We start from the raw sequence: 21,296 nt of genomic DNA on the forward strand, positions 1-21,296 counted from the left end.
CTTAGTTTCTAATTGACACTTGGTCAAATACAGGTAAGATACAGTACTCAGTTCTTACACAACTTATAATATAGCTTAAATCTAAATCTTCCATTTAACCATTTCCCGCTTTAATTCGACCCCAAAACAACCATGAAAAACAGATGTTTTGCTGTGCGAGCAGGACGGCTATACGGCCTGCATTCGCGAATCATGAGAACACAAAAATGCAATAATAAATGTGTGTGGAATGGAGGAGGCGCAAAAGCCTAGAAAAAACGCGCCACACATGAGAAATTTTCACCATTAGCCTTAATATTTACAGTGTCTTATGCGGGTAATAATAACTATGCCAATTGGCATTATCAGCAAACAACAAACAATAGGAGAGGGAAGGAGCACGCGCGGCATTGCGGCTCTTGAACATGACCACGGTTCTTAACCGACCGACTGAAATTTTTCACGCCGACTTTTGGTCGACTAAAACAATGCACTTACCTTGGAAATTATCGTCATTCTCTTCCTCCGATGCCATGCTAGCAGTCGAATGCAACTTTTAAGCTATTTAAGCACACGAAAATGGCTTAATTTTCACAACAAATAATTAAGCACACACAGACACGACGAGAAAAAAATAGACAGTTGTAAGCGGCTTCAACAAATATGGCGGAGCGGAGAGCGACAAAAAAGTGAGAGAATCAGGGCTGCAATTCGATAAAACGAAGCAAAACGGTCGCACTGGTTGACAGTGTGCAGACAACCCTGTTTGATATTTGTTTAACCAGCCTGTCTTGTCTCGAAGAATTTTTCACCGAAAAAACCTTGTGTCTTGTTTTCTTTTGCAAATTCGCTGCTTAAAACGCACGAGGAATGTGCCAAGCTGTTGGTAAATAACCTTTACTTTTTAGTCCGACCCATTTAATTGCGAATTATGTCGTCCATTATCACGCGCAAGGATGGCGACGTCGACGACCAGAAGTTGTCCAAAAAGCGCGCTGCCGCCTCAGATTCCGGAGGCGGGAGCGGCGCCATCGAAGCGCCCAAGAAATCCCGCTTCGATGTCCTGGAAAAGAATGGTGGTGGTGACCAGAAAGAGGAGGCCATATCCGCTTCGCTGAGTTCCACGCAGATCAAGCTAATGATGGCCCATGCCCAGAGGGAGATCGAGGAACGCAAGCGGGCCCTGAGTAATCTGCGTGACAAGGATCCCCTTCTAGCATCGGTTCCCTCGATTGGAATGCCCGTGGCTCTGGCCACCCAGGCGCTGTCCAAGAAACCCACGCCGGAGGACTCGGAGAAGGCTAGAAAGATAGCCGAATTGCAGGCGCAGATCAGGGCCAAGCTCACTGGAAATTTGGCCAATTTGATTCAACCCAACGCTGTGGCAGCCGCCGCAGCAGCTGCTGCACAAGCCCAGGAGCGTCCCAAGCCCTTGATTCTGGACGAGGAGGGACGCACTGTGGACAAGAGCGGAAGAACCATCAACATACCCACGGTGACGCCCACTCTCAAGGCCAACATACGCGCCAAGAAGCGCGAGGTTTTCCAGCGGCAAACGGGCTTGGGTGAACGGAGCGAGTCTGCTACTTCTGCTCAAGATGAGGCTATTAAATACTTCGACGACCGCATAGCCCAGAAGCCCACGGTAAGGAACAAGAGGACACTGCGGTTCCATGAGCCCGGCAAATTTCAGCAGCTGGCCGAAAGGATGCGCATGAAGAGCCAGTTGGAGCGGCTGCAAAACGAGATTTCGCAAATAGCCCGGAAAACGGGCATCTCGTCGGCCACCAAGTTGGCGTTGATTGCTCCCAAACAGGACATGCCTGACGATGTGCCAGCAATGGAGTGGTGGGACTCAGTCATACTCACTCAGGATCTGGAGACACTAGACGAGACGAGCGGTAAGATAAGCATACGCCAGACGGCCATAAGCAACCTCATAGAGCATCCCACACAAATGAAGCCGCCAAGTGAGTAAGCAACAAACTATGCTTTTATTAGAAACTGACTTCTTTCCCCTTTAGATGAGCCCATGAAGCCGGTGTATCTGCCCGTATTCCTCACTAAAAAAGAGCGCAAGAAGCTGCGTCGCCAGAACCGTCGCGAGGCCTGGAAAGAGGAGCAAGAAAAGATCCGCTTGGGCCTGGTGGCCCCACCAGAGCCCAAGCTGCGTATCTCCAACCTAATGCGCGTTTTGGGCTCGGAGGCCGTGCAGGACCCAACTAAAATGGAGCAGCATGTCCGCGAACAGATGGCTAAGCGGCAGAAAGCGCACGAGGATGCCAACAATGCTCGCAAGCTGACCAGCGAGCAGAAGAGCGAGAAGAAGCAGCGCAAACTCAAGGAGGACACAAGCTGCGGAGTGCATGTGAGCGTGTATCGCATACGCGATCTGCAAGACAACCAGAGCAAGAAGTTCAAGGTGGAGACCAATGCCAAGCAGCTACAGATGACCGGCAGCGTTGTGCTGTTCCGCGATTGCTGTGTGGTCGTCGTGGAGGGTGGCCCCAAGCAGCAGAAGAAGTACCGCCGCCTAATGCTAACGCGAATAAAGTGGGAGGAAGACCTGGCCAAGGGCAACGACGGACAGGACGTTCCCAATTCGTGTGTGCTTGTCTGGGAAGGAACTAGTCAGCGTCGGCACTTTGGCGAGATCAAGTTCAAAATCTTTCCAATGGAGAAAATGGCACGCGAATTCTTTCAGAAGCACCAGGTTGAGCACTACTGGGATTTGGCCTACTCAGGGGCCGTGCTCGAGGCCTCCACGGATCAGCAGTAGAAGGTCACTGAAGATGCGAAAAAAAAGCATTTTAGGAATTAATAGAAACCCTACGTTACTAAAAATTCACTTTCGAAAGGATAAAAGTCTGAATTGATGTTTTGAAGCGTTACGCATTTGATATTTTCTCTTTCACTGAACTTTTCGGAACTTTTGGAAGTGCAAAAAGTATAAATAAAAGTTTTGTCGGAACTCAAAAGAATCATTGTGTTCATTTCTAGGAAGGCTTCTGCAAATATATTAAATCTCTTTATGAATTCTAGTGCTTAATTAAGAGATATCCTAAAATTGCTTTAAAAATCCAGTACCACCTCAAATAAATGAAACAAAATCGAAATTTTATTAGCTAAATCCTCTTAACATACGGATCTTCCTTGATATTGGATTGGATAAACTCATCCAATCCCTGCTTCTTAAGCTTCTCGATGATATCCTCCAACCGCTGATCCTCTAGAGCACTCTCGGCCTTTTCGCGCAGATCCAGTTCGTGCTGCTCCTTGACCCGCTTGGTCAGGACACCTCTGATCAGCTGTCGCAGCGACTTGTTAATGGTTAGCGTGTAGTCCAGCAGTTTTACATAGGTCGCCGGACTTAGATATCCGCACTGTTGACACTGAGCGATCTGTTCAAAGGTGTCCATGCTGGCGGTGATGATCAGACCGTGCTCTTGGACGGACGAGGTGCTGGAGGTGGCATTTGTGTTGCTGTTGCCGCGATGCTTCCACAACAGTTCCTCGACCTTGGCACTGGGATTAAGAAAGACGTGATCCCGAAAAATACAAGCCGTGGAGGCCGTAATAAGATCATATGTGGAAATTCCGCACTCCACCAAGGCCACACCGCAGCAATTGATGGCCGTACTAAGCAAGCAGCCATCATCGTCCAGGATCAGCACTCGTATGTCCAGCTGAAAGTTAAGGAACTCCGTCCGACAAACAACCGGCTCCATGGCCTTGGTCAGCATGCTGCCTAAGTGCCGTTCCCGTTCCGCCACCGATTCCAGATCACCTGTTGCAAAAGCAGCAAAGTTTACATAGCAATTGAGAACGCCCATATTCATCCGGCGGGCGCTGGCGCGGATTAGCTCCTTTGGCGGGGCCACAATGGCGAGGACCTTGGTATTACCATACTCCATGTACGCAGATCCCCTTACAGTGGTCAGAACACCGGGCCGAATGACTGTAAATATGGATATATATCAGAACTGTAACATTAAATAGGTATGTGTTCGACCAACAGGTATTCCTGGGCGCCAGTTTAGTAGGTTCCTTTTCCGGCTTGTCCAAACTCTCAAAGAAATCCTCGCCGTCCTTCGGCGTTGTGTAGAGCTCCTCCGCTATGGAGGCTCCATCGAGCAGGCTGTTTTTGGTCTGGGTCACCCTCAACATTTTAGTTAGCAGTCCCTTCAATTTAAAAAAAACGTAAACAAAATAAATTCACATGTGGGCCAAAGAATATGGCGTTAGTTTTACGGCTTTTGAGTAAAATACTTAAGTGATATTTTTAGTATATTTCAGTATGTTAAAAATACAAAAAAACAGAATTACAAAGAAGCTGCACTCGTTTTATACATTTTTAATAAACGTCTTGATTCCAATTGTTTCAAATAAAGTGTATTTGAGTACATTGTTTAAAAAATAAACCTTTTGAGTTGAGCTAAGTATAAAAAATATTTCAAATAAAAGTTGTAGACCTAGTTAAAAAACTTTTCACATTACAGGTAAAATTTGTTGAAGAAAGATAGAAATTGTTTGATTGTTTCTAGTGGTCACTTAAAAACGAGCGATCGAACAATTTGTTTTGATACAGCTCGTGTTTTAGAAGGTAATAACAAAAAAAGAAATAAATTAACGGTTTTATTCTGTTTTTTTTTCGTCTTAATGTCACAATCGTGCGGTTAGGAACTTTAATTAACCTTTCAAAAGTAACTACCATTTTTGGCACGTCAAAACCTTATGGACCATGGATAGTCATAGTTCATTAACAAACGAATGGTGATCTGTGAGACCAGTACTTAGTAATATTTAAATATTTGTCAATAATGTATACTGTACGACTTTCGGTTGAAAAAAGAAATTTTGTACATCAGTGTATCGCTACTTAGACTGCCATAATGTGACCAGTTCTTGATTCAGTATGTTAGTATTTTTCCCTGACTAACGCGGTATATCTTGGCGTTCGCCTCTTGGTCACACCCGCAAAAAGCGCTGTGTAATTCTGCTGCTTCAACAACGAAAAAAAGGAACAAAAGCGAACGCCGCATTATATTTGAAACTAAAATAAACTATAACCAAGTGTATATTTTGAAACGGGGAAAGCAGGCAGTGCATCGCAAAAATGACGGGCGAAACCAAGCAGGAGAAGAAACAGCCGCAGCCGGCGGGCACAGGCGGCGATGCCAAGGATGCGAAGGCCAAGAAGGACGAAAAGAAGGACGGCAAGGATAAGGAGCAGCAACCGGAGCTATCGGACGAGGATCAACAGCTGCAGGAGGAGCTGGAGCTGCTGGTGCAGCACCTGCAGGAGACGGACGCAAAGATCTACCAGCCGACGCTGGAGATGATGGCCAAGTTGATCAGGGCCTCGACCACGTCGATGACCTCGGTGCCCAAACCCCTAAAATTCATGCGCCCGCACTACGACACCATGAAGACGGTCTACAAGCACATGCCGGATGAGCAAACCCGCCAGTTGTGCGCCGACATAATTTCTGTACTCTCGATGACCATGGGCAGCGGCAAGGACTGCCTGGCTTACCGATTCCTCTGCGATCGCAAGCAGCGCATCGGCGACTGGGGCCACGAGTATGTGCGCCATCTCTCGGGCGAGATATCCGCCCACTATCACGACACCACTGGCGACTTCCGTGTCCAACTCATCGAGCTGGTCAAGCAGATCATTCCATACAACATGGAGCACAATGCCGAGGCGGATGCCTGCGATCTGCTCATCGAAATCGATCACCTGCACTTGCTAGGCGACTATGTGGATGAGTCGGCATATCCACGCGTCTGCCTCTATCTGCAGTCGTGCTATCCGTATGTCCCCGAGCCGGACAACACCATTATTTTGGAGACGGCCTTTCAGCTGTCGCGCAAATTCACCCAGCACACACAGGCCATGCGGTTGGCTCTGATGCTCAACGACATGGACAAAATCGGTGAGATCTTCAAGGAGCCCAAAGAGCCGGCCATGCAGAAGCAGCTGGCGTTCATGTTAGCCCGTCAGCAGATTTGCCTGGAGCTGGACGAATCGGTGCCGGACTACGATGATCTGATGGAGATCATGTCCAATGCTAATCTGAACAAGCACTTTCTGAATCTGGCACGCGAGCTGGACATCATGGAGCCCAAGACGCCGGAGGACATTTACAAGTCGCACCTGGACAACTCGCGGTCCCGCTTTGCATCGATCCAAGTGGACTCGGCCAAGCAGAATCTAGCAGCTAGCTTCGTAAATGGCTTTGTCAATGCCGGCTTTGGTGTTGATAAGTTGCTGTCGGAGGATGGCAATAAATGGCTGTACAAGAACAAGGAGCACGGCATGCTCTCGGCCACCGCCTCGCTGGGCTTGATCCTTCTGTGGGACGTCGATGGCGGTCTGACCATGATCGACAAGTACTTGTATTCGACGGACGACAACATCAAGTCCGGCGCTTTGCTGGCCTGTGGAATCGTCAACTGCGGCATTCGCAACGAGGTCGATCCGGCCCATGCCCTGCTCTCCGACTACATCGATAACCAGAACTCTTGCATGCGTGTTGGCGCCATCCTTGGCCTGGGCATCGCCTACGCTGGATCTAACCGCTCCATTGTGATCGACACCCTAAAGACTGTCTTCTCTTTTGGCAGCAACAACAAGAGTTCGGCCAGCGTGGAGATCTTGGGCATCACGGCCCTGTCGCTGGGTCTAATCAGTGTTGGTTCCTGCAATGCGGAGATCACCGAAATCCTGTTGCAGACCATCATGGGACTGACCAAGTCTGATCTTAAGGACACCTACACCAGGTTCCTGTTTTTGGGATTGGGTCTGCTCTACTTGGGCCGTCAGAAATCCACCGAGGCCGTCATGATGACCCTTGAAGTTTTGGAGGAGCCACACCGCAGCATGGCCACCACCATGGTTGATATTTGCGCATACGCTGGCACCGGCAATGTGCTCAAGATCCAGCAATTGCTGCACATCTGCTCTGACCACTACGAGACCGCCAGTGCCGATGACGAAAAGGAAAAGAGCAAGAAGGACAAGGGCAAGGACAAGGTAATATTTTGTGTTGTTTTATTCTATTAACACGGTCACGTTAGATGTACTGAAAAAAAGAAAGTTGAGAAAAACCAACTATTTATTCAATATTATTTCTTTACACTCCACTTTTCAGGACAAGGAGAAGGAGAAGGAGAAGGAAAAGGAGCGCGAGAAGGACTTGTCGGCCACGCAATCGATCGCCGTGCTGGGCATTGCCCTGATCGCCATGGGCGAGGACATTGGCGCCGAAATGGCATACCGCTCCTTTGGAAACCTGCTGCGGTATTGCGAGCCGGCAATCCGGCGGGCCGTTCCCCTGGCTTTGGGCCTGATATCCGCCTCCAATCCCAAGCTGAATATCATCGACACACTGAGCAAGTTCTCACACGACAGCGATGCCGAGGTGGCCCACAATGCGATCTTTGCTATGGGTTTGGTGGGCGCTGGCACGAACAATGCCCGTCTGGCCTCCATGCTGCGCCAATTGGCACAGTATCACTCGAAGGATCCCAGCAACCTGTTCATGGTGCGCATTGCCCAGAGTCTGACGCACTTGGGCAAGGGCACTCTGTCGCTTAGTCCCTACCACAGCGATCGCCAGCTGATGAACCCAATGGCCGTGGCTGGGCTAATGGCTACGCTGGTATCCCTGCTGGATGTAAAGAACCTGATCCTGAATCGGTCGCATTATCTGCTCTACACTCTGGTGCCGGCCATGCAGGCACGCATGCTGATCACTTTCGACGAGGAGCTCAACCAGCTGCAGGTGCCCGTTCGCGTCGGTATTGCCATCGATGTGGTCGGACAGGCCGGCAAGCCGAAGACCATCACCGGCTTCCAGACCCACACCACGCCCGTCCTGCTGGCCATCGGCGAGCGTGCCGAGCTGGCCACCGATGAGTATCTGGCCCTCACTCCGGTCATGGAGGGATTCGTCATACTGAAAAAGAACCCCAACTTTGTTAAATAGAAAGTGCATTCAAACATCTAACGTTTAAGGTCATGCGAAATTGAAGTTCAGCAACTAACTCCCAATAATTATTTGTTCCCCCTATTGGCAGTTGATTCAAATGTCAATAATACAAAATATATCTACTTATAAAAAATAAAAAACGTATTTATACTTTTTAATTTCAAGTTTTGTTGATAAGTAGGCAAATAGCAAAATTGAGAGGCTTGTGAAACGAGAAAAAATGGGCAACTATCGTTTTAGAAAAATCTATTTTGAGGTAAGTATTGTCTTAGTTTATGAGATATATATATATATTTTTGTTAGGATCAAATTAGTCTTGATTAATTGCCAATAATGAAAAAATGAACTTAAATTTTAATTGGAGAATATCAATGAAACAATACAAATCCCGATATACTAATTCTGAAAGTTGCATCCCAGTAGTAATGAAGTTAACCATTTAAGACCATAATTATGCACTGTAAAAATATATATGCATACTTTATTCAGTGGTTTTTAGCAATATTATTTTGTGTGTGTTTGTGTTTGAAGTGAATTTTTATTTATGCACGAATGTTTAAATGTAGGTGTAGACTCTAGTGATATTTGTTTTTTTGTGTGATTTTGGAATTATGTTTTGCTTGTCAAGTACGCATTTTGCTTTAAAAATAGATTTGCTTATTGCTGTAAATATATTTGTATACACTCTGCACTAATTACATATAATAAATTTGTCTCTTTTTCTCTGCCACAAAAGGTGAATTTACATGACCCAAAGAAGATGAAATGTAAGCAAGACGATTCAAATTAGTTTTGAATTATATTTTCCGTAAGCCCTGTATGTTCTGCATTATTAAGTATCTGGCAAATTAAAGTTAAATATATTTGATTTCTGGTTTCGATTTTGGCGTATAACTGAAGTGGCTTAAAGAGTCGGTATTTATTTGAAACAACGAACCAAGAGAACGATTTTGAGGTCAATTTGAAATCCGACACAAATTTTTACACATGTCCAACATCATAAATCGATTAAAATATAACACAACATAATAGAATATAGCAATAAAGATAGGTTTGTAAAATTGCCTGGCCTGGCTTCGCATTTACAAATTCGCGCTTACAAATGAATCAAACTAAGCCCTGCACGTGGTCAACGGGAGGCGATGAATGAGGAGGACGAGGTGGAGCAGCAGCAGCAGCAGCGGCGGCGCCTGCGTCAGCGCCTCTCGTACTTGGCCGGCACCGATAGCCTGGTGCGCACTCCTCCAGCAGCCCCTCCGCCCGCCGATCCGCTCGACTTGGTCCTCTCCGATGTAGACCGACGTCGGGCGATTGGTCGTTTGCTGCTGTTGCTGCTGCTGCTACTGTTGTTGTTACTGGTTGCTGGCAGTGTGTGGTTATTGCTTTTGTTGCGGCTGGCTCCATTTCCGCTTCCTTGTCCATTTCCGGTTCCTGACCCGGCACTTCCGTCGCTGTAGCGCTGCCGCTTGGTTAGCGCTGTGTTATCTGTGCGGGACCCAAAACATATGCGATTAAAGAGGGTCAGTAAAATTCGAAACTCAAGCCACAATGTACTTAATTAATTGCCCACACAGTTGTCATCAACTGGGTTCGCAATGCCATTAATTCCCACGCTTCTAACTTCACCACATTCATCCTCAATAATACCAACATCGACAGCATTATCGCTGTGGTCCACCACTTCTGGCACATCCGGCGCCTGCTCCACATCTGCCAAAGACCGCGCGTTCACATTGAGAGGAAGAATTCAGTTAAAGTCCAAAGAAAAAGTTCAAAAGAAAAAAGTCCAAAGGATAAATTTTGATTGGAATTTAGATTTGTTTCTGCTCAGTGGCTTTCATTGTGAACTCATGACGATGGTGAAATGCATTGGTGGTTTTGTTATGTACATATGGAGATGCATGTACCGATTCCTCATCTTTGTTATGTGATTAACAATATTAAATGATTCAATTAGTTAAAAGGAAGTTGACTTCAGAGGTGGTTATTTAAAATGGGGGTATAGTTTGGATAACGTTGGAATCTTTTAAGTTCCACAGCTGGGGTTAGATAATTTAATGAGTTTGCATTACTTCCCAAAATAATTAAATTAAATAATTTCCTATAATTCAAAGCAACAGTATTTAAAAAGGTGATTGTTAAAATATATAGTTTTTATATCTACATACTTCGAACTGATTTTGCTATGTATATATTACTAGACTTTAAATAACTAATTAAAATTTCAATTAGAAAATAAAAAACCGCTTTTATAAAAGATTTAAAGTAATGTGCTAATGCTGCTCATTTACCAACTGAATTGTAAACAATTCTACAAAAAGAATTTTTGTTTCTTGTACATTTTTCCAGGAAACTTTTCATTTTTAGCCGCAACTCTCTCAGATTACAGCGTGAAACCCCAAGCCGGGACAGTATCCAAGCAAATGACTACGATGGAGATGAGACTGGAATGCTCGGCAGTGCTCCGGCAGGCTGATGTGGCACTTACCTTTGGCGCTCAGCTTGCGCTTTGAGGCGGGTGCTGCCGCGAGTCGCGTTCCGCTGACACTGCGTTTCTGGCCGGGATCGGAGCGACGCTCCCTTGTGTTGGCCAGGGTGGCAAGCGGCTGATCGGCGCTCTTCTTGGCCACGTTCTTGCTGTTGTTGGTGCTGCCATTTTCGGCAGCCTTTCCCTGATTTCCAGTGGAGGCGGCTGCACTGGCTCGCTTCAGATGTGCCGGCATCCGTTTGGGCGGCTGCATCGAGCTGGTGGCCGCACCAGTTCCGGATGTCGATGCTGACGAGGTAGATGCTTGGTCGGCGGGCGGAGCTGGCTTTTGCGGTGACTTGAGCGTCTTGGGATCCTCCTGCTTCTTGTGCATGCCCACGTCCAGCCAGAACTTGAGTTGCTCCTCGCGCTGGCGCTGCATCAGCTCCTGACCGGCGGCGTACTTGCTCAGCAGGCCCTGTAGCTTCTGAACCGTCTTGTAGACCGTCTCGGCCGCAATCAGACCGTAGTCGAAGAGCGAGCACATGTGCAGGATGAAGTTGCGGTAGAGATTTTTGCGCACAATCTCGTTGCCCTTGGCGTCCAGGAACATCTCGCAGGCTATCGGCAGCTGGCAGTCGCCCACGAATCCGTGACGCATCACGTGCAGATTCCACAGCTTCATCAACTCCTTTTCGCCCTCGTTTACATCGGAAAACTCGTCGATCATCTGGATCGTCTTCTGGCGCAGCCACAGCGGATCGCTCTCGCCCTCCGAGTCGATGTCCAGTTCCTTTGGATGCACTGGCAGGCACGTCTCCGTGTGGTGGTAAAGCCTGCAAGCATTTGGAAGGGTGTTAGGGTTTGCAAAATTATTGAGCCAATTATTAGATAGTGCACTTAATAAATCTGTTTATATTAATTCTTTCTTTGTAAAGTTACGAAGTTGGGATTTTCTATGGGTTTTATTCTTAGCCAATCAGTCCGACCTATTAAATTTCATAAGGATCGGCCGACTATATCCTATAGCTCCCATATAACTGAACGATTGGAAATGCCATAACTTTGGTATTTGTTAAGTTAGGAAGTTGGGATTTTCTATGGGTTTTATTTTTGGCCAATCAATCCGACCTACAATACTTCATAAGGATCGGCCGACTATATCCTATAGCTGCCATATAACTGAACGATGGGAAATGCCATAACTTTGGTGTTTTTAAAGTTAGGAAGTTGGGATTTTTTATGAGTATTAAGAATGCATAATATAAGATAATAAGATAATTAAGAATAATTTTGGAGAATATAATTTATAGAGTATTCTGCAAGGGTATATCAACTTCGGCTCCGCCCGAAGTTAGCTTTCCTTTCTTGTTTATCTCTTTTTTTAAAGGGAAGCCTTAAATATTCTGAACTAGAAATTGGCTTGAACTTTGTTATTTTAGATCGTGTTGGTCCCTTACATTATCTAATCTTATTTAAAATATATATTTTTCTTTTCTAATTATGACATTCCAAAATGTGTATCCAAGCAAAGTTATGTAAAGACTGATTTCTGGGCATTTTGATCTGGCTTTAAGGGAAATTTTTTCAGTTAAATTAAAGATGATACCCTAAACACTATTAAATATAAATTAAGTTCAAACATGCAAAAAAATTCCTAGAATGACTAAAAACTTTTTGGAAAACTCTAAAAAAAATGGAATCGTTTTTGGAGTTAACAAATTCAAGCGTCTAAACTATGATGGCAACATGGCTGAATAAATCCTTTCCAATCTTTAAAATCAACTAAAATAGCTCTTACCTGTTGTGACCTGTAATGTACGAACGCTGATTGCTGATTTCGTCCTCGTCCAGCTCCAAGAACTCGTCCAGGCAGGTCTTTTGTCGCCTTGGCCGGCACACCATCAGGCTGGTGACCGAGGTGCGTCTGACAGGGCCGCAGGTGCGGGCAAACGACGAACCAGACGGTCCGGCCAGGTCATAAGGTGATCCGGCGTACGATCCATCGTAGGCATCATTGATGGTGACATCGATTCGCGCTCCACTTCCAGCCGGCTGGTAGGTGAAGTTAAAGCGGGCGTGGCAAAGCTTCAGGTGCTTCAGCAGGGCATAAAGACGCAGGCAGTCTAGTCCGCACCACGGACAGTTTAGTTCCTGTGTGTACTCCGTCTGCTGGCGCGTGTTGTTGCTGTACATGAAGTTGTACACGATCTGGATGTGCTCCGGCGTGGATTTGCACAAGGTGCTGCCACCGCCTCCATTCTTCAATCCATTGCAGTTATTGTTGTTGCTGTAGTTATTGTTATTGTGATTCATCTCGGCCACCGCATCCAGATGCTGGACATATCGCTGCAGTTCCGGGGCCGATATAATCTCCGGCAGCTGCTCATTGGATAGTGTCAGGTGGAACTTTAGCATGGGACTCTGCTGGTAGACATCGTAGGACAGCGAGAGTGGAATGTAGCTATCGGGCATCGTTTCCCATGTGCATTTCTTTGGTGAGAAGGACTTGATGCTAGTCGAATTCAGAGGCTGCAGCATTGCCTCGTACTCGCCTTCGGTAATAAAGCCGCTGGACTTCTCGTACAATATCAGCTCCGAGCCAAACATCTTCTCATTTCGACGCGACCGCTTGTTCGGGGGTGTTTCTATGGAAGAGGAAATAGGTTTAAATTAAGTGGACAGCGTAGGATGCGGGCTAACCCACCTGCATTCTCATCGTTGCACGTGCTTGGCGCCAGCACCTTGATGCGAAAGAGCAGCTTGTACAGTGTGTGCTGTTCACCCATGGGCCGCATCGTCTGCAGGGGAATGCTGATGGTGGCATGCTCTTCCACGCGATCCTTTGGGTTATAAATGATCTGTGAGCTCTTGCTCAGCAGCTCCTGGAAGTCCAGGGTGCTGTCCTTACGCTTGCTGCGCGTAATCTTGTAGAGCGTCGTCTCCACGCTCACAGGCTCGCCCGCCTCGCAGAGCAGCTGCTCCTGCAGAACCTCCTCTCCAGAATCGTTGGCCGTCGTTGATGCCGTCGCCGCCGCCTGGAGTTTTTCGTGCAGCGAATCGTAGATGACGTGGAGGAAGTTTTGGCTCACAGCCTCCGATTTCTGTGTTATGCTGTCCAGCATGGAGTTTACCTGAAAGCTGGTTCGCTTCTTGTTGTTCCGCGACATGCGTTCTTTCATGTAGCTGAGCGTTCGATTGAGGAAGATGGGCTACGCGTTTGGGGAGTATTTTATTATTAAGAGATTAAGTGGTTTGAAACGCTATTGGGGATATCACTGAAATCGCTAGCATATCGCTTGATTAAATAAAGTTGATATGAATCTGTTGTTCTCCAGAATTCTTAGTTAATTGCCAGGTTACAAAGTAAATTTGCTCACACTTTACGAACTCTTCATTACTTGAACACCGAAATATAAATTTTCGTTTGAATTCAGTTCACTATCCGAAATCTCAGTGTTCTAAAATTTCTACGTTTGGCTATGCTTTGGTACACATTTACATATGATTTAGGAAAGCCTATTTTGTAACAAAATGGAAGCGGTTTCTGGCACAGAGATCTGGCTGGTAGAGATTTCTTAGATATCCCCGATAAAATTGGAACACCGGGTATTTGGAAGAGATGTCTGGGGCCTAATAAACTTACATTGGTCTCGTGTCGATTGCGCAGGTAGCGATAGATCTGCGTGGGCTCTGCAAAGCAAATATTTAGTGGATTGGATTTAGTGACCCACAGGTAAGACCATGGCTTTACTCACTCTCAAAGGCCTGCAAAAAGAGTTCCTGCTCCTGCTGGTGGCCATTGAGTTTGACCTGTCCCTCGGCCGCTGGCGGTACAGTAGAGCCTGCATTTGCCGCATCCGTCGCTCCATGGGACAGACAATTTAGGCCATTTGTGGTCGCGCCATCAGCATTATTGTCTTTCTCGCGTTTTTTCGCTGGTGCCATTGTGTGTGTGTGTTGTTGGCAAAGGGGGCGGGGTGGTGCGTGGGCGGTATTGGGGGAGCGGTACGGGTGCTCAACGGATCACAATTACAACCGCACGCACTCGCTTTTAATTTGCGCACATTTTCTCCACAACAGAGTCCATTAAGAATCGCGTTTTCTTAGTTTTTTGGAGCGCTTTGTGTGTTTTTGCCGTCTTTCTTTTCGGCGCGAAACCTTTTGCTTTTGTCTCAGCGTTATTATAGGCGTATTTGTAACGTTACGACTGCATGACGATTGGGTTTATAATTGCAACTCACTTTAACTAATGATTTATTTAAATAACGATTAGTTTATATGTAATAAACTTAATTTTAAACACTATTATTCGTTGCCAAGCAATGTAGAGGCTAGTTTTTTTTGAGTTTATCATGCGGCATTTATGTATCATGCAGCCCTCATGCAACGTTGTGCATTAGCCAACACTGCCTCAAAAAAGGGCTATCACAAATTGGGGTTGGCAATTCTTGAGAAAATTCAAATGCCCTGTGAAAACTATTTTTGGGTTTTTTGAAACATATTCTATTAATCTAACTATTATTAATTTCAAGTGAGCAATGAAAAACTATGGCCAGCTGTTTGATTCCAGTGCTGTTAAACAAAGAAATCGAAGCCATCTGGCAAAGCCATTCGTGCTGGTATATTTTATAAAATCATAAACGGGCTCACTTCACCATTCTCACATGCACACTGCCGAAATTTGTTAAAATTATTAACAACCGGTGAAATAACTGTTTGACTAAAGCCAACTTTCATCATAAACGCCTGCAGCACCAGCAACTCAATCAAAATGGACAAGAACAGCGCAGCGTTATACAAAAAGATGCAGACCGAGGTTGAGTCATACCAGAACCTGCAAAAATGTGAGTAAAATGGCAAGCCATCTGGTTGTAATTTACCATTTATATGGAATTTACATGATCCTCAACAGCCTGCGTCAAGATGGTCAAACAGCGGGCCATGCTGGAGAGTCAGCTGAACGAGAATAAGTGCGTCCTGGACGAACTGAATCTTCTGGGTCCCGACAACAAGGTTTACAAGCTTTTCGGCCCAGTTTTAGTCAAACAGGAGCTGGAGGATTCGCGCCAGAATGTCGGCAAGCGCATCGAATACATCTCCAAGGAGCTTAAGAGTTCCAGCGATACCCTGGAAAATATGTAAGTGGTCATTACCAGGATATGTCATCCTTATTATAACCTTTTGGCCTTCCGTTTTCCATTCTGTTTCAGGGAGAAGGACATGCTTAAGCATCGGGAAGCCGTGGGCAAATATCAACAGCAATGGCAGGTTGCTGCGGCCATGAAGTAAATATGTCCTGGACACAAACTATTTATAACTCATTTTGGAATAGCTTAATGGCTTTTGTAACTCATCTGGCACGACCGCTTCATTTTAAATCCAATAAACACAATGAAAGCTAATTTTGCAATATGATTTCGTTTTAGATTTCCAAGTTTTGTAATTTATTTATGTAGAAGACAGCCAAAATTTTAATACTATTGCCTAGACTGTAAATTAATAAAAAAAACTTAATTTCTAACGGCAACCTTTTTCTGGTTTCCCTGTAGAGGTCTTCGATATGTACAATTAGAACAGTTAAATCTGAAAGCAAACATAATTATATTTCCAATGTTATAGTACTTTTAATGTGCAAGCTTATAAAACATTAAAACCAGTTGGCCCATCAGAATTCGAAGAATTAAAGGGAATGAAAACAATTTAAAATATTTTGAATGAATTGGAGGGAGGGTCGGTTTGTTTATATTTTTAAAGGTAATGCGGAATGTCGTAAGCGTTGTTGTTTTGTGTTTATATATAAGCAAACAATTCTATGTAAAATTTTTTAAATTATATTAAAAACGGTTAAGGGAACTTCACTATTTATTCCAAAGCTGGTCACACTGAAGCTGAAGATAAGATTGTATTCACATATGTATTTTACTTTTTCATCTCATAGTTTACGTCGTAGAAGTGTTTTTTATATTGGAAACCAATTATTGCATAAAAGTGAATGGGATAATTCTCATTATTAATTGCGGGGCTATTAAACCAAGAAATTTCGCATAGTCAAATTGATCGCCATGAAACCTGAGACCTTAAACAATCTCTCGCGAAATGCTCGAGAATCATTGGATGGCTCAACCACGGAAAACAATTCGGTATTTATTAATAGTAATTATTTTAAGATCCTTATGGCAGATCTAATTTGTATTTCAGCTTAGCAGCGATTCGGATATTGAAGATTTGAGTTGTGGGACAAGCGATCAAAGAAGTATTGTGCAAGGATTAAGGAAGACCATTAAAAGGAATAAAACCAAAATAAACGACCTCGTTGCCAAGTTGACAATCGCCGAAATGCATTTAGCCAGTGAAAAGGAAAAGGCCATTTATAGGGACGATTTAATCAAGGCTTTAAAAATGTCAACCGATTTAGCTAATCAAACAAAAGACTTAAGCATTAAGCAAATGCAGAATAAAATTAATGAGCTTGAAAATGTACTCGATTTAAGCAAGAGTCGCTCTTTAGTTGAAGATATAGATAAAGACACATCAGGAATGATAGAACCCATCAATCAATATAAAAAAATAATTGACGATTTAAATTTCGAAATTTTGAAATCGGAATCTAAACTTCAAGAGAAGGCCGATAAACTTGTCGATTTGGAAGAGAAGGCCGAAAAATATGAAAATATTATAAGTGAGAAAGAAGAGCACATCTCTCGGCTAGAGTCCAAAATTGAAAACGATCAAGCCAAGATAAAAGAAATGTATGAAAAATTATCTAAGTTCACCCTTGATGCTGAAAGTTGCCAAAATCCAAGTGAACCACAGGTTTTCCTTAACTGCACCAAGATCCCATCCATTAAAATGATAACGCTTTCTGGTTGGGCCCCTTTTGCAGCGGTTTTTGAGGATATACCTGGGGCCGGTCCTGGCTGGATGGTCATCCAACGTCGAATTGATGGAAGTTTCGACACGAACATAAAAGAATGTTTTAATAGCGGCTGTGGAATTTATCTGGCGAATTCTGGATTGGAAATGAAAAATTGCACAATCTAACAGCAAGTCGAAGGCACGAATTGTATATTCATCTTGTTGATTTTGACGATGTATCTGCTTTTGCTAGATATGATGACTTTGCTGTCCAACCCAATGATCGTTTTTACCAGTTGATTTCCCTTGGTAAATACTCAGGAAATGCTGGTGATGCTTTGCGGACCCATTTAAAAAAAGGTCCATATAATGCATGGTGGGGTGGGAGTGATTGGTATGAAAAATATTTTGAATGGTTTCTTAAAAATCTCTTCAACTTGAACAAATCTCTTAAACCTCGAGCCTTGCAGTGAATTTAATTTAATTATTTCGAAAAGAATAATTGCATAACATTTTTGTACGCTTTTCTATCTCCAAATAATTTACTCTATACGGTATATGAGGGATTGGAACTTTTTGGAGGATTTTTGAATACCCAATTTTATTACAATTTCTGATGACAATGTTCAATATATTCTATATAATAATTCTTATTTTTCAGTAATTTAAACGGAAAGTACTACGAATCTAAAGTTGAAGTGGTTGGATCGGATGGAATTTGGTGGGGTCGTTGGAATATGGGGACAAGAATTTCTCTCAAATCGTGTAAAATGCTTATCAGGCCAAAGCCCTGAACAAATATTGAGAAGTTGAGGAGGTTAAACTCCAATAAATATACACAGAAATATATCTAAAGCTAATTTAATGGAGTTTCTAACAAGGAACAATATAGCACATGTATATAAATATATCTTGTGAGAGATTTCTGAAACACCCCGGAATGTCATCATATCAAAATAAGAAATTAATCAAATTAAATAAAATATATTTTTTGAAATTATCTTAATCTTTGATTTAGATGTTATTTCGTTTTTGGTTGAAATGTAAACAAGAAAGGCAAGCCAAAGTTTATATTCCCTTGCAGTTATTACAAAACGATTACATTTCTATGCTTATATTACTAAAATAATGAAGCTATGTCGATTTTGCGCTGCATTTCGCCATCGTTTCAATGGCAGCTATATGATATTGTTGTCCGATTTTGACAAAACTAAAAGGGTAATTCTGATATAATACAGTTACAGATACAGTTATCTCAAAGGAATATTTTTATAAACAGCAAAAACAAATTTTTTTTTCCTTTTTAATTTTTATTTATTTATTGAGTTTCCTATGGGAGTTATAATTTAAATAAAACCGTAATTCCATAGTACTTAAATATTACCAAATCTCAAAGAAAAAAAAAAACAACAAAGTTATACTTTTTAAAATTTGTTTTCTATTGCTCCTATGGGAGCTATATGATATAGGCAATAGAAAGACAATTTTTGGGAAAGTTTCAAACAAATAGCTTTAAAACTGAGGGATTAGTTTGCGTAGAAACGAACAGACGGACGGACGAACGGACAGACGGACATGGCTAGATCGACTCTCCTGGTTTTCCTGATCAAGAATATACATATATACTTTATAGGGTCGGAAACGTCTCCTTCATTGCGTTGCAAACTTTTGACTGAAATTATAATATCCTCTGCAAGGTTATAAAAATGGGATTTTGGGATCCAAAGTTGATGTAACTTTTAGGAATTCCCCTCACATTTTCAAAAAACTTTCCAATCAGCTGTAATTTTAGCACATCCATTGGCTGGTGTGGTATTTTAGCGCTTGCAACAAGCTGCCACACTAAAATCTGCCACAAGAATTGCCACGAAGAACTGAACTAATTTGTTGGCACAATTAAAACGGGGCTCAAAAGCGCTGTAAAAGTCAGTATCCGGTTTTGGAATAGAGGTTGACGAAGTCTAACGATGGGCTCCAGCCACAGCATCCATGTTCCCGGTGGCGGCACCGAAGGTAAGTGGAGGCCAACTTCCCCGATTCCGAGCACGGACCACGTAAACGTAAACCTGCCGCTGGTCCAATCAGAAACAAGAACTCTACACGAGCATAGTGGGCTGTGGAATACCCACTATTTATTGGCCCGCAGTAAAATGTGTAGCTTAACTTTAAAGGCATTTCCTTAAATATAACTAGATTAAATAAGTAGAGGTATTTATGTATGTACATACGTAAATATTTTCAATACAACATTTTTGAGCTTTATAACAATGACCATAAAACGCCAAACTTTAATGAGGGTATAGAAATTATCTAATGTTTTTTCTTTATAAGTAAAAATCTTTTCAGCAAATAATCCACCCGAAAGTAAACCCTCTTTAATAAAATATATGTACTTCTTCAATAAACATCCAGAATAACCCAGAATTCGGTTTTGCAGGTTACCATGTACTCAAAGTGCAGGACAATTCGCCTGGTCAAAAGGCCGGACTAGAGGCCTTCTTCGATTTCATTGTGGCGATTGCCGGGACACGTCTGGACCAGGACAACGATATGCTGAAGGAACTGCTGCGCCAGAACGTGGACAAGCCAGTGCGGCTAACCGTATATTCCAGCAAGACGCAGGCGGTGCGCGAACTTACCCTCACTCCTAGTAACAGCTGGGGAGGTCAGGGACTGCTGGGCGTCAGTATCCGGTTCTGCTCCTTCGAGGGCGCCAACGAGAGCGTCTGGCACATCCTCGAAGTGCATCCCAATTCGCCCGCCGAGCTGGCTGGATTACGAGCCTACAGCGACTATGTCATCGGAGCAGATGCCATTCGGCACGAGAACGACGACCTGTTCACCCTGATCGAAACGCACGAGCAGCAGCCGCTGAAGATGTATGTCTACAATTTGGACGACGACGCATGTCGCGAGGTCACCATCAAGCCGAATACCGCCTGGGGCGGCGAGGGAGCCCTGGGCTGTGGCATAGGTTTCGGCTACCTGCACCGCATCCCCGTGCAGGCGGATACCGTCGCCGGTGGCCCTGCTCCTTCTGCTGTCTCGTCGGAGTCCTCTGTTCCGTTGCTGACTGCTGGAGGAATGACTCCAGCTGTTGCACCTGTAGCTAATGCTGGATCCGCTGTGGTCTCACCAACGCTGCCTTACATACCGCCTCTGGCCAACACCTTTGGAGCCTCGAACGCAGAGGTCAGACCACCAACCATCGAGCCGCCAGCACAGAGCCTGTTTAAGACATACTTCAATCCGGATGAGGCCACCGATGCCCTCACCGCAGCGCTGGAAACGCAGGCCAACATTGTCGAACCCATTCCAGTCCCTGCTGCAGTCGCTGACGTGTCTGTGGCGCAAGTACAGGTTCCCGCACCAGCGCAACCCTTGCCGCCGCCAGCCAAACTCTTTATTCCCGGGGTTTTTGATCCCAACACACCACAAAATGCCACTTTGGGAGGAATACCCGCCGCCCAGCTGCCATTTCCACAGGCCACGGCAGCGCCAGCGGCTGTGCCCATGTTCTCAGCACCGCAACAGGCGTATATGTCGGCTCCGGCTGTCCTCTCCTATCCAGCTGGCGCCCAGACAGTACCCTCTTATCCCCAGGTGCAGCCCTCCATGGGCGGACTCTTTCCGACGCAGCCAACGCCGTTGCCGCCACAAATGGCCCATGTGTTCGCGCCACCAGTACCACCGCCCGCCAGTGCTGCTCCTGCGGCAGACAACGAACCATCGGCACCGGCAATAAACCAGGCCGGCAACTAAGACTTCAACTGGGCTAATTGACCAACTGCTAAACCTGGACAAATTGTCGTTAAGCTTTTATTTTGCGAGTATCATCTGATTGTTTTGTATGATGATTGCGTTAGCATGAAACACAAGTGGCAAGAGGAGGTGCCAGCTGCATGCAAAAATGTGTACATTGCATTCATAATAATAATCTAAATTAATTATTATAATAAATAAACAAATATATATATGTATTTTAGGTCTTTACA

General features: G+C 44.5%; 7 protein-coding genes and 1 pseudogene across 11 annotated transcripts in view; 5 read left to right on the top strand and 3 right to left on the bottom strand.

Moving 5' to 3' along the window:
- LOC108038780 (chromodomain-helicase-DNA-binding protein Mi-2 homolog) overlaps positions 1 to 647 on the bottom strand; it is a 29,612-nt gene extending 28,965 nt beyond the window's left edge. The window contains exon 1 of the mRNA XM_017115610.2: positions 478 to 647. Within this exon, the coding sequence (XP_016971099.2) occupies positions 478 to 514 (37 nt within the window). The 5' untranslated portion in view covers positions 515 to 647. The remainder of the gene's footprint in view (positions 1 to 477) is intronic.
- Positions 648 to 736: 89 nt separating this feature from the next.
- LOC108038785 (U4/U6 small nuclear ribonucleoprotein Prp3) lies at positions 737 to 2,957 on the top strand. Of its 3 annotated transcripts, none has more exons than XM_017115621.1 (3): positions 737 to 861; positions 935 to 1,949; positions 2,004 to 2,957. In XM_017115621.1, exons 1-3 carry the CDS (start codon positions 850 to 852, stop codon positions 2,756 to 2,758), a joined length of 1,782 nt encoding a protein of 593 aa, XP_016971110.1. In that variant the 5' UTR covers positions 737 to 849; the 3' UTR covers positions 2,759 to 2,957. The 3 variants fall into 3 exon arrangements, with proteins under 3 accessions (XP_016971110.1, XP_016971111.1, XP_016971109.1); XM_017115622.2 differs by having other exon boundaries at positions 754 to 865; XM_017115620.2 differs by having other exon boundaries at positions 755 to 1,949.
- A 118-nt stretch (positions 2,958 to 3,075) lies between these two features.
- On the bottom strand, positions 3,076 to 4,239 carry LOC108038786 (exosome complex component MTR3). The gene is made up of 2 exons (XM_017115623.1): positions 3,996 to 4,239; positions 3,076 to 3,937 (listed from the first exon to the last, which is right to left on the bottom strand). Exons 1-2 carry the CDS (start codon positions 4,144 to 4,146, stop codon positions 3,105 to 3,107), a joined length of 984 nt encoding a protein of 327 aa, XP_016971112.1. The 5' UTR covers positions 4,147 to 4,239; the 3' UTR covers positions 3,076 to 3,104.
- A 670-nt stretch (positions 4,240 to 4,909) lies between these two features.
- LOC108038794 (26S proteasome non-ATPase regulatory subunit 2) lies at positions 4,910 to 8,134 on the top strand. Its single transcript, XM_017115631.2, has 2 exons — positions 4,910 to 7,018; positions 7,137 to 8,134. Exons 1-2 carry the CDS (start codon positions 5,096 to 5,098, stop codon positions 7,971 to 7,973), a joined length of 2,760 nt encoding a protein of 919 aa, XP_016971120.1. The 5' UTR covers positions 4,910 to 5,095; the 3' UTR covers positions 7,974 to 8,134.
- A 280-nt stretch (positions 8,135 to 8,414) lies between these two features.
- Positions 8,415 to 14,842, bottom strand: LOC108038808 (polycomb protein Su(z)12). 3 transcript variants are annotated; one of them, XM_017115652.2, is made up of 7 exons: positions 14,202 to 14,841; positions 14,090 to 14,136; positions 13,151 to 13,655; positions 12,245 to 13,091; positions 10,465 to 11,279; positions 9,531 to 9,686; positions 9,347 to 9,461 (listed from the first exon to the last, which is right to left on the bottom strand). In XM_017115652.2, exons 1-6 carry the CDS (start codon positions 14,389 to 14,391, stop codon positions 9,535 to 9,537), a joined length of 2,556 nt encoding a protein of 851 aa, XP_016971141.1. In that variant the 5' UTR covers positions 14,392 to 14,841; the 3' UTR covers positions 9,347 to 9,461; positions 9,531 to 9,534. The 3 variants fall into 3 exon arrangements, with proteins under 3 accessions (XP_016971140.1, XP_016971141.1, XP_016971142.1); XM_017115651.2 differs by lacking the exon at positions 9,531 to 9,686 and having other exon boundaries at positions 8,415 to 9,461; positions 14,202 to 14,842; XM_017115653.2 differs by lacking the exons at positions 9,347 to 9,461; positions 9,531 to 9,686 and adding an exon at positions 9,737 to 9,894 and having other exon boundaries at positions 14,202 to 14,842.
- A 219-nt stretch (positions 14,843 to 15,061) lies between these two features.
- On the top strand, positions 15,062 to 15,848 carry LOC108038809 (probable prefoldin subunit 6). The gene is made up of 3 exons (XM_017115655.2): positions 15,062 to 15,290; positions 15,359 to 15,584; positions 15,657 to 15,848. Exons 1-3 carry the CDS (start codon positions 15,218 to 15,220, stop codon positions 15,733 to 15,735), a joined length of 378 nt encoding a protein of 125 aa, XP_016971144.1. The 5' UTR covers positions 15,062 to 15,217; the 3' UTR covers positions 15,736 to 15,848.
- Positions 15,849 to 16,341: 493 nt separating this feature from the next.
- Positions 16,342 to 18,307, top strand: LOC108038788 (annotated as a pseudogene).
- An 818-nt stretch (positions 18,308 to 19,125) lies between these two features.
- On the top strand, positions 19,126 to 21,281 carry LOC108038778 (Golgi reassembly-stacking protein 2). The gene is made up of 2 exons (XM_044458064.1): positions 19,126 to 19,314; positions 19,739 to 21,281. Exons 1-2 carry the CDS (start codon positions 19,269 to 19,271, stop codon positions 21,061 to 21,063), a joined length of 1,371 nt encoding a protein of 456 aa, XP_044313999.1. The 5' UTR covers positions 19,126 to 19,268; the 3' UTR covers positions 21,064 to 21,281.
- The last annotated feature ends 15 nt before the right edge of the window (positions 21,282 to 21,296 follow it).

The sequence above is a fragment of the Drosophila rhopaloa genome, unplaced genomic scaffold (assembly GCF_018152115.1).
Source record: "Drosophila rhopaloa isolate 14029-0021.01 unplaced genomic scaffold, ASM1815211v1 contig_163, whole genome shotgun sequence".
NCBI lineage: Eukaryota > Metazoa > Arthropoda > Insecta > Diptera > Drosophilidae > Drosophila > Drosophila rhopaloa.

Coding starts and splice junctions, on each gene's coding strand:
- LOC108038785 (XM_017115620.2), top strand. CDS start 911: ATGTCGTCCATTATCACGCGCAAGGATGGCGACGTCGACGACCAGAAG. Junction 1,950..2,003: donor CACACAAATGAAGCCGCCAA/GTGAGTAAGCAA, acceptor TTTCCCCTTTAG/ATGAGCCCATGAAGCCGGTG.
- LOC108038786 (XM_017115623.1), bottom strand. CDS start 4,146: ATGTTGAGGGTGACCCAGACCAAAAACAGCCTGCTCGATGGAGCCTCC. Junction 3,938..3,995: donor ACTGGCGCCCAGGAATACCT/GTTGGTCGAACA, acceptor CCATATTTACAG/TCATTCGGCCCGGTGTTCTG.
- LOC108038794 (XM_017115631.2), top strand. CDS start 5,096: ATGACGGGCGAAACCAAGCAGGAGAAGAAACAGCCGCAGCCGGCGGGC. Junction 7,019..7,136: donor AGGACAAGGGCAAGGACAAG/GTAATATTTTGT, acceptor TCCACTTTTCAG/GACAAGGAGAAGGAGAAGGA.
- LOC108038808 (XM_017115651.2), bottom strand. CDS start 14,391: ATGGCACCAGCGAAAAAACGCGAGAAAGACAATAATGCTGATGGCGCG. Junction 13,092..13,150: donor GTGCAACGATGAGAATGCAG/GTGGGTTAGCCC, acceptor CCTCTTCCATAG/AAACACCCCCGAACAAGCGG. Junction 11,280..12,244: donor TACATTACAGGTCACAACAG/GTAAGAGCTATT, acceptor AAATGCTTGCAG/GCTTTACCACCACACGGAGA.
- LOC108038809 (XM_017115655.2), top strand. CDS start 15,218: ATGGACAAGAACAGCGCAGCGTTATACAAAAAGATGCAGACCGAGGTT. Junction 15,291..15,358: donor ATACCAGAACCTGCAAAAAT/GTGAGTAAAATG, acceptor GATCCTCAACAG/CCTGCGTCAAGATGGTCAAA. Junction 15,585..15,656: donor AGCGATACCCTGGAAAATAT/GTAAGTGGTCAT, acceptor ATTCTGTTTCAG/GGAGAAGGACATGCTTAAGC.
- LOC108038778 (XM_044458064.1), top strand. CDS start 19,269: ATGGGCTCCAGCCACAGCATCCATGTTCCCGGTGGCGGCACCGAAG. Junction 19,315..19,738: donor TCCCGGTGGCGGCACCGAAG/GTAAGTGGAGGC, acceptor TCGGTTTTGCAG/GTTACCATGTACTCAAAGTG.